Raw genomic sequence first — 13,411 nt, 5'->3', positions numbered from 1 at the left:
CCGCCAATTAACCAACTGTCTCCACATTACACACCATAAATACAATACCCAGTCACTTGGGTTACTCGCACTGGGGTGCTTTGGTGCGTGTGTGTGAGGTCTGTGTGTGTGTACTTCTCAAGTTCAAAGTCATCCGTTCTGCCACAAGGGAGACCCATAAACTCACCACCCCCCACCCCCAAAAAAAAACAACAACATTAAAGCGATTGTCTGAGACAGAGGGCTAGTTGCTAACTTGATAGCCAAGCAGCCCCCTCAGCTCAGCTGTGAGCTCCTTAGCTAGCTATCACAGGGGGATATCTAGGCTAACGGCTAGCCTTAAGCTGCTCCTGCCTTTAGCGGCGTCAACGCGGCCCGGGGCGGCTGTGAAAATCCCTTGTGAGTAGAGAGAAGAGCTGAGTTATGCACTTGCCGTCGCGCTGGCTGGCCAGACAGAACAGTCGGCCACTGACTATTTTTAGGCCCCAAATCCAGGCCTCCTCCACACACACACACACACACACACACACACCCTTCCTTCATCCCATCATTCTCCCTGTATAGTCTCTGTTTGAATCAATCATTTCATCTGTCTAGCGTCAGTATGAGAAATAGGGGCGCAAGAGAGACAGAGATTGAGAGAGGGCGAGTCCAGGCCTAGCTTTCCAGGCAGCTACATACTCTGGCCCGGCTCCAACTCCAGCCACCCCTGAGTGCATGTGCAGTGTGTATGACTCTGCAGAGCTGTTGAAGGGAGGGAGAGAACGAAGGAGGGAGAGAGAGAAAGAGAGAGCGTCAGGGAAAGGGTGCCAGGGCACCTCAGCCACCCAGCACAAAGAGGCTCATTGTAACAGTCCACTGACTCTTCCCTCCTTCCCTTCCTCACATACGGCTGCGTTCCCTCTTCCCCCCTGAAACTGCCTTCCCTTCTCCTTCCTCTCCATTCTAAAAAAGGGGGGAATACACTTTGGTTCCCTATGAAAGACAGGCCGGAGGAGGAAATCCCTGCTGTCACATTGATGTCCAGTTTATCCCGCGGCTACAGCGTAAAAATAGAATTAAGGATCTAGCCATCACAGAGCAGAACATTGGACTTGAATGGGATCTTCACCCAAGGCTGTTGTGCTGCATTGGTATACAGATGAGAGCAGTGTGTGGGATGCCCTGTGGCATTACAGCATCTGTCTCCAGGCTAACAAAGAGGAAGGTAGTACTGAGGATGCTAGGCTGCTGAGTGCTTATAAAGATTGAGAGATGGCAATGCAAAAAGGAGAGAAGAAGAGTGGGAGGAAACGAGAAAGAGAGAGGGGCTAAGATAAAGAAAGAGAGGAACAGAAAGAGAGAAAGGGCTACCTTGTACAGTAGTGTGTGCGCACGTGTATGTATCGTGTAACTGAGTGTGTGTGTGTGTGTGATTTCTTACCAGACTGCTGAAACATGACCATGGTGTGTGGCGTGGTGTGGACAGGCAGGGAGCGGGTCCTCTGCACTGAGCTGTGGGTCCGGCTGGGCATGCTATTACTGCCCCCGGGGTTGGCAAACCATAAACCCTGTTGGACAAACCGATTGTCACACAGACAGTCACAACAGACTGGTAGCCCTATTTATTTATTTATTTTTATTTCACCTTTATTTAACCAGGTAAGCCAGTTGAGAACAAGTTCTCATTTACAACTGCGACCTGGCCAAGATAAAGCAAAGCAGTGCGATAAAAACAACAACACAGAGTTACATATGGGGTAAACAAAACAAAGTCAAAAATACAACAGAAAATATATATACAGTATGTTCAAATGTAGCAAGTTATGGAGGTAAGGCAATAAATAGGCCATAGTGCAAAATAATTACAATTAGTATTAACACTGGAATGATAGATGTGCAAGAGATAATGTGCAAATAGAGATAATGGGGTGCAAATGAGCAGAATAAATAACAATATGGGGATGAGGTAGTAGGGTGGGCTAATTACAGATGGGCTGTGTACAGGTGCAGTGATCGGTAAGGTGCTCTGACAACTGACGCTTAAAGTTAGTGAGGGAGATAAGAGTCTCCAGCTTCAGAGATTTTTGCAATTCGTTCCAGTCATTGGCAGCAGAGAACTGGAAGGAATGGCGGCCAAAGGAGGTGTTGGCTTTGGGGATGACCAGTGAGATATACCTGCTGGAGCGCATACTACGGGTGGGTGTTGTTATGGTGACCAATGAGCTAAGATAAGGCGGGGATTTGCCTAGCAGTGATTTATAGATGGCCTGGAGCCAGTGGGTTTGGCGACGAATATGTAGTGAGGACCAGCCAACAAGAGCGTACAGGTCACAGTGGTGGGTAGTATATGGGGCTTTGGTGACAAAACGGATGGCACTGTGATAGACTACATCCAATTTGCTGAGTAGAGTGTTGGAGGCTATTTTGTAAATGACACCGCCGAAGTCAAGGATCGGTAGGATAGTCAGTTTTACGAGGGCATGTTTGGCAGCATGAGTGAAGGAGGCTTTGTTGCGAAATAGGAAGCCGATTCTAGATTTTACTTTGGATTGGAGATGCTTAATGTGAGTCTGGAAGGAGAGTTTCAAGAGCGACATCATTGATATACACGGAGAAAAGAGTTGGCCCAAGAATTGAATCCTGTGGCACCCCCATAGAGACTGCCATAGGTCCAGACAACAGGCCCTCCGATTTGACACACTGAACTCTATCTGAGTAGTTGGTGAACCAGGCGAGGCAGTCATTTGAGAAACCAAGGCTATTTAGTCTGCCAATAAGAATGGGGTGGTTGACAGAGTTGAAAGCTTTGGCCAGGTCGATGAAGACGGCTGCACAGTACTGTCTATTATCGATCGCGGTTATAGTATCGTTTAGCACCTTGAGCGTGGCTGAGGTGCACCCATGACCAGCTAGGAAACCGGATTGCATAGCGGAGAAGGTACGGTGGGATTTGAAATGGTCGGTGATCTGTTTGTTAACTTGGCTTTCAAAAACTTTCGAAAGGCAGAGCAGGAAGCATGAGCAGAAGACATTTAAAAGACGTTGTGCTTGGTTGAAAAATACGTATTTTTGGTTGAAAAGACGTTGAAACCACGACTTTTCAATGTCTTGTGCTCACTGGGAGGCTAGAGGTCATATATCTTTGGATCATTACAGACCATCTAAACTGGCACAATTCCAATAACGGCTGCAACAAATCTAACCACTAACAGACAATGCTGGGAAATATGTTAATGTCCCTATGATGCCAAAGTAATACAATGATATACAGTTCTGCACAATGTTGGCGATACTTGAAATACCCTCCACACCCCACCTCGGCCCCCTCAAATTGTAGTTTGAGACCCCTACCTTAGACACACTACTGAGAGCACCTCACTCAATAAGTGCAATTTAATTTAGATTTCAAAATGACATTTCACAATACTTCAGAATGACTTATAGGCCAATAGTACGACCTGTTGGTTTACAATTTCAAATCATGAACAATGTACATTTTGGTTATACTCTGATCAAAATGGACTCACATTAATTTCCTCAAAATGTAATTAATTAGGACTTTATCACATAACTAAATGCACACCCAGCGGTGGCTTTATAAAAGTGTGGAGAAACTAGGGGAGGGCACACCAGAGATGTTTCCTCTCTAGCCTATAACTACTGAGCCATTATAATGTCAACCTTTTCTTGTTCTCCCGCTCTCTCTCCTCCCCTCTATTTTTCTCTCTCCCCATTTAACCTCAAACTACTGACACTTTAGCCGTGCGGATTCCTCTCTGTAACCTGCCTATTATACATTCAACCTTCTCCCTCTTTCTCGCTCCCTCTACTCCTCCTCCACCCCTCACCACTCTCGCTCCCCACTCCCTCTCTCTGTCCCCGTCCGTCTCGATCTCCCCCTTTCCCGGTCCTCCCATACAGAGAGCCAGGGAAAAACAGGAAATGCCTGTGCACTGTTCTCACTGCCACTGACTACCTCACTCGCTCCCCTCTCCTTCTCCTCCCTTTCTCCCTCTCCTCGTCGCCCCTCCCCCTACACCACCACCGCCCTAACAATGACTCACCCCAGTCTCTCTCGCTCTCTCTCCCCCTCCTACCTCCTTTCTTTTAATACACACATTCCAGATCGCGTCCCAAAAAACGGTCGGACAGAGAGAGTGTGCGGACTGTGGAGGAAGCGGTTTGGAATTTCCTCCCATTGTAAGGATGCGTAGAGAAATGCCGAGTGGGAGCATAGCAGACGTGTGCGAGTGCCAGGTTATCCCTGCTGCGGAGTGGAGAACTGTTCCAATGAGCACTAGTGATGTAGGGCCTGTGGAATGCGTGATCCGCCTACAAGTTCCAGCCACTTCATCCGACACGCCACTGACGCTGCCTTTCTTTCCCTCTGCTGTTGCATTTTCCCCCTTATGGTTGTATTTGTTTCTATGACTGTTTTTACAACTATGTAATTCACAGGGAAGGATAGTTTGGGACAGATCTGAAAGAGGGTATTGTTAGGAGTTTGACTATTTCTCTGCATGGTGGGACGATTCCAGAATCCAGACACTTGACCAAGTAGTGTTTTTCTCCATTTTCCTTACTCCCACTGTATATTGGCATATACACAGCACCCCTTGAGAGTGAGAATACAATAATGTTGGTAGGTACCCTTTGTATCACTACCCATTGTCCACTACTGTAGCGAACCAAATTGTGACTGAAGCTGATAGGGATTAGTATGTCTTCCCATTAAAAGGTAGGCTCACTCAGCAATATAACATCACCTTAAAAATCCCTTCAAATCTAAATGAATGGCCAAAATCTGGATACGTGCGGTTAACTCAGACTTTAGACACTACACATTAATCAAATATTTGCGTTGAGGATGCCGATGTGGGTAGGGGCTAGATGTTAGGGGCTAAGATAAGGTTAGATCGGGGCATCCCCATATGCCGTCCTTGCCTAAAAGGGAGACTCTGCAATATAACGTCACCAAAGAAGAACTCTACATCAATTGCCTAGGCTAGGGGTAGTGGCTAAGTGCCTAGGAGAAGTTTACAGTCAGAAGTGTCCCCACCTGTCGTCCCTGCTTGAGACCGGTCGGGGTGCTGCTGGCGCTGCGTGGCGTGGGTCCCAGGAGGCCAGCGGTGCCCAGCAGGCCAAGCCTGGCGCCGGGCAGGCTCCGTGAGGGCATCTGGAACTGGCGCAGGCTCCGGCGGGCCGACACGCTACTGCTGCCCCCCACGCAGCCCGCCGTGGGGAGAGAGTTGGACTGGCCGAAGCCCCGGCTACTGCTGCTGCTGCAAGGAGAGAGAGAGAGAAATAGCACTTGGATCATCATTTTTTTTAAAGGAATCAAAGGAGGTAAAGCACTTTGTGACAACTGCTAGTTTAAAAGGGGCTTTATAAAATACATTTGATTGACTGAGGAGATGGGCATGTTGGAGAAACCGTGGACGTAGGGAGTGGAGTCATATATGTGTCAAGAGCGGGGGGAGTGTTGCCACTCAAGAACAGGCTCTGTAGCTACATTATTTGACCTTTTAAACATTTAGCCGAGGAAGTCGTTGGGTACAAATTGGTGGTGGTGATAATAAGTGTCGGTAATAAAAAGTGACGCTGAAACAAACAGCTAGAATGGCTAGAGAGGAAAAGAGGTCAGACGTGGGTGAGACAGAACAGATGGCGTCAAGAGGAGGAGAGGTTAGTACGTCTCTGTGTGTGTGTGTGTGTGTGTATATACACACACACACACACACACACATACACACACACACTACCATTCAAAAGTTTGGGGTCACTTAGACATTTCCTTGTTTTTGAAAGAAAAGCCATTTCTTTGTCCATTAACATAACATCAAATTGATCAGAAATACCGTGTAGACATTGTTAATGCTGTAAATGGCTATTGTAGCTGGAAATGGCTGATTTTAATGGAATATCTACATAGGCGTACAGAGGCCCATTATCAGCAACCATCAGTCCTGTGTTCCAATGGCACGTTGTGTTTGCTAATCCAAGTTTATTATTTTAAAAGGCTAATTGATCATTAGAAAACCCTTTTGCAATTATGTTAGCACAGCTGAAAACTGTTGTGCTGATTAAAGAAGCAATAAAACTGACCTTCTTGAGACTAGTTGAGTATCTGGAGCATCAGCAATTGTGGGTTCCATTACAGGCTCAAAATGGCCAGAAACAAATAACTTTCTTCTGAAACTCGTCAGTCTATTCTTGTTCTGAGAAATGAAGGCTATTCCATGCGAGAAATTGCCAAGAAACTGAAGATCTCGTACAACACTGTGTACTATTCCGTTCACAGAACAGCACAAACTGTCTCTAACCAGAATAGAAAGAGCAGTGGGAGGCCCCGGTGCACAACTGAGCAAGAGGACAAATACATTAGAGTGTCTAGTTTGAGAAACAGACGCCTCACAGGTCCTCAACTGGCAGCTTCATTAAATAGTACCCGCAAAACACCAGTCTCAACGTCAACAGTGAAGAGGCATCTCCGGGATGCTGAGCTTCTAGGCAGAGTTGCAAAGAAAAAACCTTATCTCTGACTGGCCAATAAAAATAAAAGATTAAGCTGGGACACTGGACAGAGGAAGATTGGAAAAAATTGTTATGGACAGACTAATCAAAGTTTGAGGTGTTTGGATCACAAAGAATAACATTTGTGAGACGCAGACCAAATGAAAAGATGCTGGAGGAGTGCTTGATGCCATCTGTCAAGCATGGTGGAGGCAATGTGATGGTCTGGGGGTGCTTTGCTGGTGGTAAAGTGGGATATTTGTACAGGGTAAAAGGGATCTTCAAGAAGGAAGGCTATCACTCCATTTTGCAACGCCATGCCATACCCTGTGGACCGCGCTTGATTGGAGCCAATTTCCTCCTACAACAGGACAATGACCCAAAGCACAGCTCCAAACTATGCAATAACTATTTAGGGAAGAAGCAGTCAGCTGGTATTCTGTCTATAATGGAGTGGCCAGCACAGTCACCGGATCGCAACCCTATTGAGCTGTTGTGGGAGCAGCTTGACCGTATGGTACGTAAGAAGTGCCCATCAAGCCAATCTCTTCAGATTACCTCAACAAATTGATAAATAGAATGCCAAAGGTCTGCAAGGCTGTAATTGCTGTAGACTAATGCCTACATTTCCTATGCAATTTGCTATATTTCCTATTCAAACTCATTTCATGTATGTTTTCATGGAAAACAAGGACATTTCTAAGTGACCCCAAACTTTTGAACAGTAGTGTATATATTTAATTTCTCTCTGTCTATGTGTATCCATTTCTGTGTGTGTGTAGGGTCTAATCTACCTCCTCTGCGCCCGGTAGCCCGCCATGTCCAGGAGGGTCTTCCTGGGGAACGAGCGGAACAGCTTCTGCACCTGCTGTTTCCATGACAACAGCCGCTTCTTCTGTGTCTCAGTGAACGCCTGAGGGAGGAGAAGGGGAAGAGAGGGGAGGGGAAAGGAGAGGTTGCATGGCCAAAGAGTAGGAGAGAGACCATAACTCAGGGTTTTGCAGTTCAGCTTTGTTCGTTTATTTAATTTTTATGGCCCCACTACACTGGAAATATACTGAACAAAAATATAAACGCAACATGTGAAGTGTTGGTCCCATGTTTCATGAGCTGAAATAAAAGATCCCAGAAATGTTCCATACACTCAGAAAGCTTATTTCTCTAAAATGTTGTGCACAAATCTGTTTACATCCCTGTTAGTGATCATTTCTCCTTTGCCACAATTATCCATCCACCTGACAGGTGTGGCACATCAAGAAGCTGATTAAACAGCATGATCATTACACAGGTACACCTTGTGCCGGGGACAATAAAAGGCCACTCTAAAATGTGCAGTAGTCACACATCACAATGCCACAGATGTCTCAAGTTTTGAGGGAGCGTTCAATTGGCATGCTGACTGCAGGAATGTCCACCAGAGCTGTTGCCAGAGAATTTAATGTTCATTTCTCTACCATAAGTCGCCTCCAACATCGTTTTAGAGAATTTGACCTCGTGTAACCATTACATTTTTGTTCAGTATACTTGTTTGTCTTTTTTACATTTTCCAATATCCAGCTTTCACACTTGAGCTGATACAGAATGTAATATATGTCTAAAATACTGTGAGGTTATGAACACACACACCACACAAATGTGATACGTTCACCCATTAGATAAATAAGGTTCTGGAGAACTGTATAAAGAAAAGTATCATCATTTGTCTCTCTCTGTGTGTGTACCTCGTGCAGAAGGCACTTGTCAATGAGCTGCATATAGGAGCTGATGTTCTCTTCATCTGGCCTGGACACCAGGAGCTGTGTGCAAACTAGAGAGAGCGAGAGAAAGCGAGCGAGAGAGAAAGCGAGAGCGAGAGAAAGAAAGGAGGGGGAAAGAGGGGACCAAAAAAGAGAGATGAGAGAGAGGGTGAGTTAGTTTCCCCAAAGCAGGGGGATTTAAGGACACAGACGGGGTTTGAGCAAGGGGAAACGTGGCCACACTGATTTCCATATTCTTCCAAAATGTCCACTGTTTGCTCAGTACATAGCACTGAGGTGGTTATGGAGAGGAAGGGAAATCTACTGGAAGTCAAGAAACCAAAACGCCCACATACTTGAATTAAGCATTAAGGCCCAGGGAGGTGTGGTATATGGCCAATATACCATGGCTAAGGGCTGTCTTACAGTTCTTTATTTTAGTATGTTTTTAGTCCGATTTTGATAGTCAAATAAAAGTTTGCATGTCAACATTCCGTTTTCAAGTTATATCGCTTTCAGTCTCCTAATGCCCAAAAATAAGTAAACGCAAAAAGCCTTATGAAGTTGTGTTTTGCATCATCATGAGACCTTTCCAGAAAGTCAACACAGGCTTCCTATTAGGCTAGCTCGGATGCTCTAATGTGCAAAATTATAATATTTGGGACCATATCAATGGTGGACTAATGAAAATATATGAAAATGGTTTTTGAGTTAAATAGTGACCACATGGTGATCCCAGGTGTTTGGTTTCTTTCTGTGCAGTCTATCACACAAATGTGATGCGTGTATGACAACGTTACAACAACTTAACTTCCCAATCTATGGGACTAGATCCTCTGTACCTTTGCCCATGACGCGGGTGAACTGGCCGGGGATGTCCCCCTCCGCGATGACGGTGGTTCCAGTTTCCCCTTCCCCTCCTCCGGGGGCCAGGTGAGAGCCCGGGGCGGCGCTGCTCTTCCCCTCAGGGCTCAACAGGGGTCGCTGCGCGGGCGAGGAGGGGGACGACTCATCGCTGGCCACCGCCTTGATGGGCGTCAGGATCATCTGGTGGAGCTCGGCGAGAGGGGCGCGCAGGTTACTCCCTTCCAACACGTCCTGGGAGAGGATAGAAAAAATGAAGAGAATAAGAGAAAGTGATAGAGAGAACAGGAAGGGGGAGGAGACAAAGTGATAGAAAGAGAGAATAAAGGAACGGGAGAGAAAAGGAAGAGGAGCAAGAGGTCACAAAGGGGTAAAGATGAGGTGAAAGAGAGGAGGGAGAACAAAGAAGGAGGAGGTATAGCAGAGAGAAGAGAAAAGGGAAATTAGTCAGCATGATCTATTATACTTCTTTAACAGTTCCGGACCGTTACAGTAAGGGATACAAATACTCATAGCCCTATTCAGAGGAGGATCATTCTAGAAGTCTCCGTCAGAGTCCTTTCTACAACAGCGGCTGTCAGGCGGGCGGTGGGATATTTTGGACATGAAAGGGAGGAAACGCTCACCAGCCATATGATGACGAGGAAAAATAAAGCAATTCCAAAAATACACGCATGTTTCACTCCTGTCCTGTCTGCCTGCATCCCAAATGACACCCTATTCCCTATATAGTGCACTACTTTTGACCAGAGCCCCACTACTTTTGACCAGAGCCAAAAGTAGTTCACTATAGGGAATAGGGTGCCATTTGGGACACATCCTCTGATCCCCTGTCCCGTACTGCTGCCGGTAGTCAAATCCATATCCGAGCCCTTAAAATACCAAGCAACAGGTGTCTTGTTTCTCTCCCCAACCATACAAATGTGACACGGCAGCAAATTTTAGAATCAAGAGCCCCTGGTGAAAAGGTCGGGCCTGAAATTAGATGGCACAAGAAGAGAAGACACCCCGCTGTGACCTTGACAGCCATTGTCCGAGTCCCAAACGTTATCTTCCTGGATAAGTGGACCCTCTTTCACAATAGACTAAAAAGTATTTCTCTACCTGTGTCCTCTTCATCTGTACTGATCTAAGATAACTGACAGGTGAGCGAACCATCAAATGATGAGCAACTGTGGCTATGTCTAAAAATATTACTAGCAGTCAAATCTTTGCTTCCTCCAGCCTCGTTTTCTCAATTCCTTCCCTCCCTCCCTCTCAAAGCGAAATGAAAGGATCCAAGGTCTCTCACTTGGACCTCTACCTCATGATTAGACAGCTAGTCAGGTTTTCAGACATATTGTTTTTACCTGTCAAGTCTTCTCCACTCAGCAGAGACGAAAGGAAGGAGACGAGGAGAGGAAAAAGAGAACGAGCGACTGTCCTAACTTCAGTTGACCGATCCTTTAGACAGGAAGTGAAACGCTGACCCCAATTGTCTGCCTTTGTCACTCAGGCCCAATCCCAAATTGACCCCGACTGTCACAGATCTGAGAGGATTTGACAGGTGTAAGCAATATGGTAATATTGCTCACTTAACCATATTACTTATACCTATCACATTTTCTTAGATCTCAACAGGTGCATAGGGAGTAGGGTTTAGGGGTTGATTTGGGATTGGGCCTCACTTGAATAGCAAGACATTGTCGAAGCTTCGTGACAATTTACTCAACCTAAGAAGTTGACAGCTTGCACCACTGACCTTCTCTAGGCAGCGCAGCATGTTCTGGCGCTCCTTCAGTTTCTGGATGCTGATGACTATCTTGTGGCGCGCCCCTTTGGTGACATTCTGCAGAAAATAAATATCATTTCACTCTTTCAACATTCCTTCACCACACACACACCAACGACAAGTTAAATAAATACATCATGAAAAGGGTAATTAATCAACGTGTTCTACTAAACATTTCTGAATCACTTTACTGCCATTATAATACTTTATAACTTGTTATAAGCATGAACAAGCCTTTATAACATCCTGTTACAACTCTTAAAATACCGGTTCATGTCTATCAGCTCTTTAATGAAGACAACAAAAGTACAGTACTAGAAACAGGAGACAGACTTTCACTACCGTAACAATTCCTTAAAATTGCCGTTACGTTCCTAGTATGTTTCCTTAGGTATTCCTTGTTGCTACTGACCTGTGATTCCAGCTGCTGTTCGGTCAGTGACATCATCTCGTCGTACGTCATGGTGGAGAAGAGAGCCGCATACTTGTGGAGACGGAGGCTTTTCAGCCAGGCCGGCACATCTGTAGGCACACACACACACACACACACACACACACACACACACACACACACACACGTCAGACGAATGTCTTGTGCACAGCTGTAGAAAGTCAGTGTAATGGCACTGACATGACATCACAGATGGGGGAAGTGTCCTTTCTGGTATTCCCTCTCACCATTTAAACTCTCCTAGTGTCTCAGACTTAGGCTGCGTCCCAAACGGCATCCTATTCCCTATTTAGTGCATTACTTTTGACCTGAGCCCATAGGGACTTATCCCTTCAACTCTGACCCTTCCCGTCAAAGCTGTAATGTAAAACACTGTGATACAAGAGACCATGACCCTTTTTAGACTGCCTCATATGTTGGTCGCTAGCAAAGGAGTTTTGGTTCTATTGTTTGCTTTGTATGTTATGTGGTGAGTGTGTGAATGTCAATTACCTTAGAAGTCTTTTATTTTACTGCTTTAAATCACATTTCATTGTCACTTCATAATGTATTGGTAAACACCAGGCTCTAAACAAAGCCTAAAACAGCCTTAGAGGTTTCTTTCTACTAGAAAAGGGCAAAAACATTGACCCCAAGCAAAGACAAACAAAACCAGAAACCTCTACTGTTAGCAGGTTGGACCGTTCAGGCCCGTATTCACAAAGTTTCAGAGTAGGAGTGCTGATATAGGATCCGTTTAGCCTTTTAGACTGTAATGAATAAGAGTATATGGACTAGATCAGCACTCCTAGTCAGAGGATTTACCCCTACCTACATGTACCCCGCACATTGACTCGGTACCGGTACCCCCTGTATATAGCCTCGTTATTCTTATTTTATTGTGTTACTTTTCATTCTTTTTTACTTTACTTTATTTGGTAAATATTTTCTTAACTCTTTCTTGAACTGCATTGTTGGTTAAGGGCTTGTAAGTAAGCATTTCACGGTAAGGTCTACACCTGTTGTATTCGGCACGTGACAAATAAAGTTTTATTTGATTTGAGATGCTTTCTGAATACGAGCCCAGATGCATAGGACTGCTTATGCGAACTCGTGTATTTTGGTAATGCTTAGCAATTCTTAGTAATCTGTATTCAAAGAATGCTGGAGGGAGTTGACTGTAAATATCCTGGCAGTTTTTGTTAGTTTTTTCCCCCCAACAATACACAAACAGTGGAGGCTTTCACTTTTCCTGTAGATGGCTAAGGTGAAATTAAGTTCAGGGTCTTGTTCACTTGTCCAGTAAGAATCGCGTTTTCTCATTTTTGTTTTCAGTTGCAAAGCGTTTCAAAATGTTTTCTGTTGCGTGCCCTAATGAACATGACCGAGAAGAAGACTTGGACGCTTCGTTGGCTATCTTTAGAGCATTTTGCTTATCAGAGGTGGATGTGGTGCTAAGAAGCTTCACCTGCCCAAATATGTTGGCTTGGATGTTGCTTTGGGGGCCTTTGCGCCACCCCTGTACAATAATCTAGGGGAAAGACATAGGTAAAGAAGTGGGGAAACGTGAAAATGCTTCAGCAGGCATCAACTTTAAAGCCTCTGACTAAGGTTAACTGGTCAGTTCACCCACACCCATTTATGGAGTGATAAGTGCCAACAGAAATGTTATCTGAATTCAATCTTGAATTTGCATTCATAAATTGAATCAACTTGTGCAATACAAAGTCCAACATATGGAATTCAAAATTCAATTTATGAATACAAATTCAAAATGATTGAATTCAGATTCAATTTATGAATACAAATTCAAAATCATTGAATTCAGATTCAATTTCGTCCACACAGTTCACAAAAGCAAATTATTAAAGGCAAAATTCATAACTATCTGATTGACAAATTAACATCTGCTTCAAACAAGAGGTAAGGCTGTCTTGTCACTCAACCAAAACCATAATTTCTCATGAAGTCCCATTCATTTGGCTTCAGGGTTATACAGGGTACAATAGGAACCAGATGTCACTGTGTATGTGTGTCCTGAGACTGAGCATGCAACAGGGTCTAAAAGAAAGCCACCCTAGAAAGGCGACATCAGAGACTGATAGGAGCATGTCTGCTCCTGTCCTGACAGTGCCC

At 44.9% G+C, this 13,411-nt stretch overlaps 1 protein-coding gene across 2 annotated transcripts in view; it reads right to left on the bottom strand.

The window, feature by feature from the left end:
• samd4a (sterile alpha motif domain containing 4A) overlaps positions 1–13,411 on the bottom strand; it is a 104,822-nt gene that overhangs the window by 2,798 nt on the left and 88,613 nt on the right. For both annotated transcript variants that reach the window (XM_041848314.2, XM_041848315.2), the window contains 7 exons: positions 11,258–11,367; positions 10,816–10,902; positions 9,053–9,308; positions 8,196–8,281; positions 7,269–7,387; positions 5,021–5,243; positions 1,403–1,529 (listed from right to left, as the gene is read on the bottom strand). In XM_041848314.2, coding sequence (XP_041704248.1) covers positions 1,403–1,529; positions 5,021–5,243; positions 7,269–7,387; positions 8,196–8,281; positions 9,053–9,308; positions 10,816–10,902; positions 11,258–11,367 — 1,008 coding nt within the window. The remainder of the gene's footprint in view (positions 1–1,402; positions 1,530–5,020; positions 5,244–7,268; positions 7,388–8,195; positions 8,282–9,052; positions 9,309–10,815; positions 10,903–11,257; positions 11,368–13,411) is intronic.

The sequence above is a fragment of the Coregonus clupeaformis genome, chromosome 34, assembly GCF_020615455.1.
Source record: "Coregonus clupeaformis isolate EN_2021a chromosome 34, ASM2061545v1, whole genome shotgun sequence".
NCBI classification, from domain to species: Eukaryota; Metazoa; Chordata; class Actinopteri; order Salmoniformes; family Salmonidae; genus Coregonus; species Coregonus clupeaformis.
Note: the sequence above shows the minus strand (reverse complement) of the source record. Positions and strands in the feature narration are given on the sequence as shown.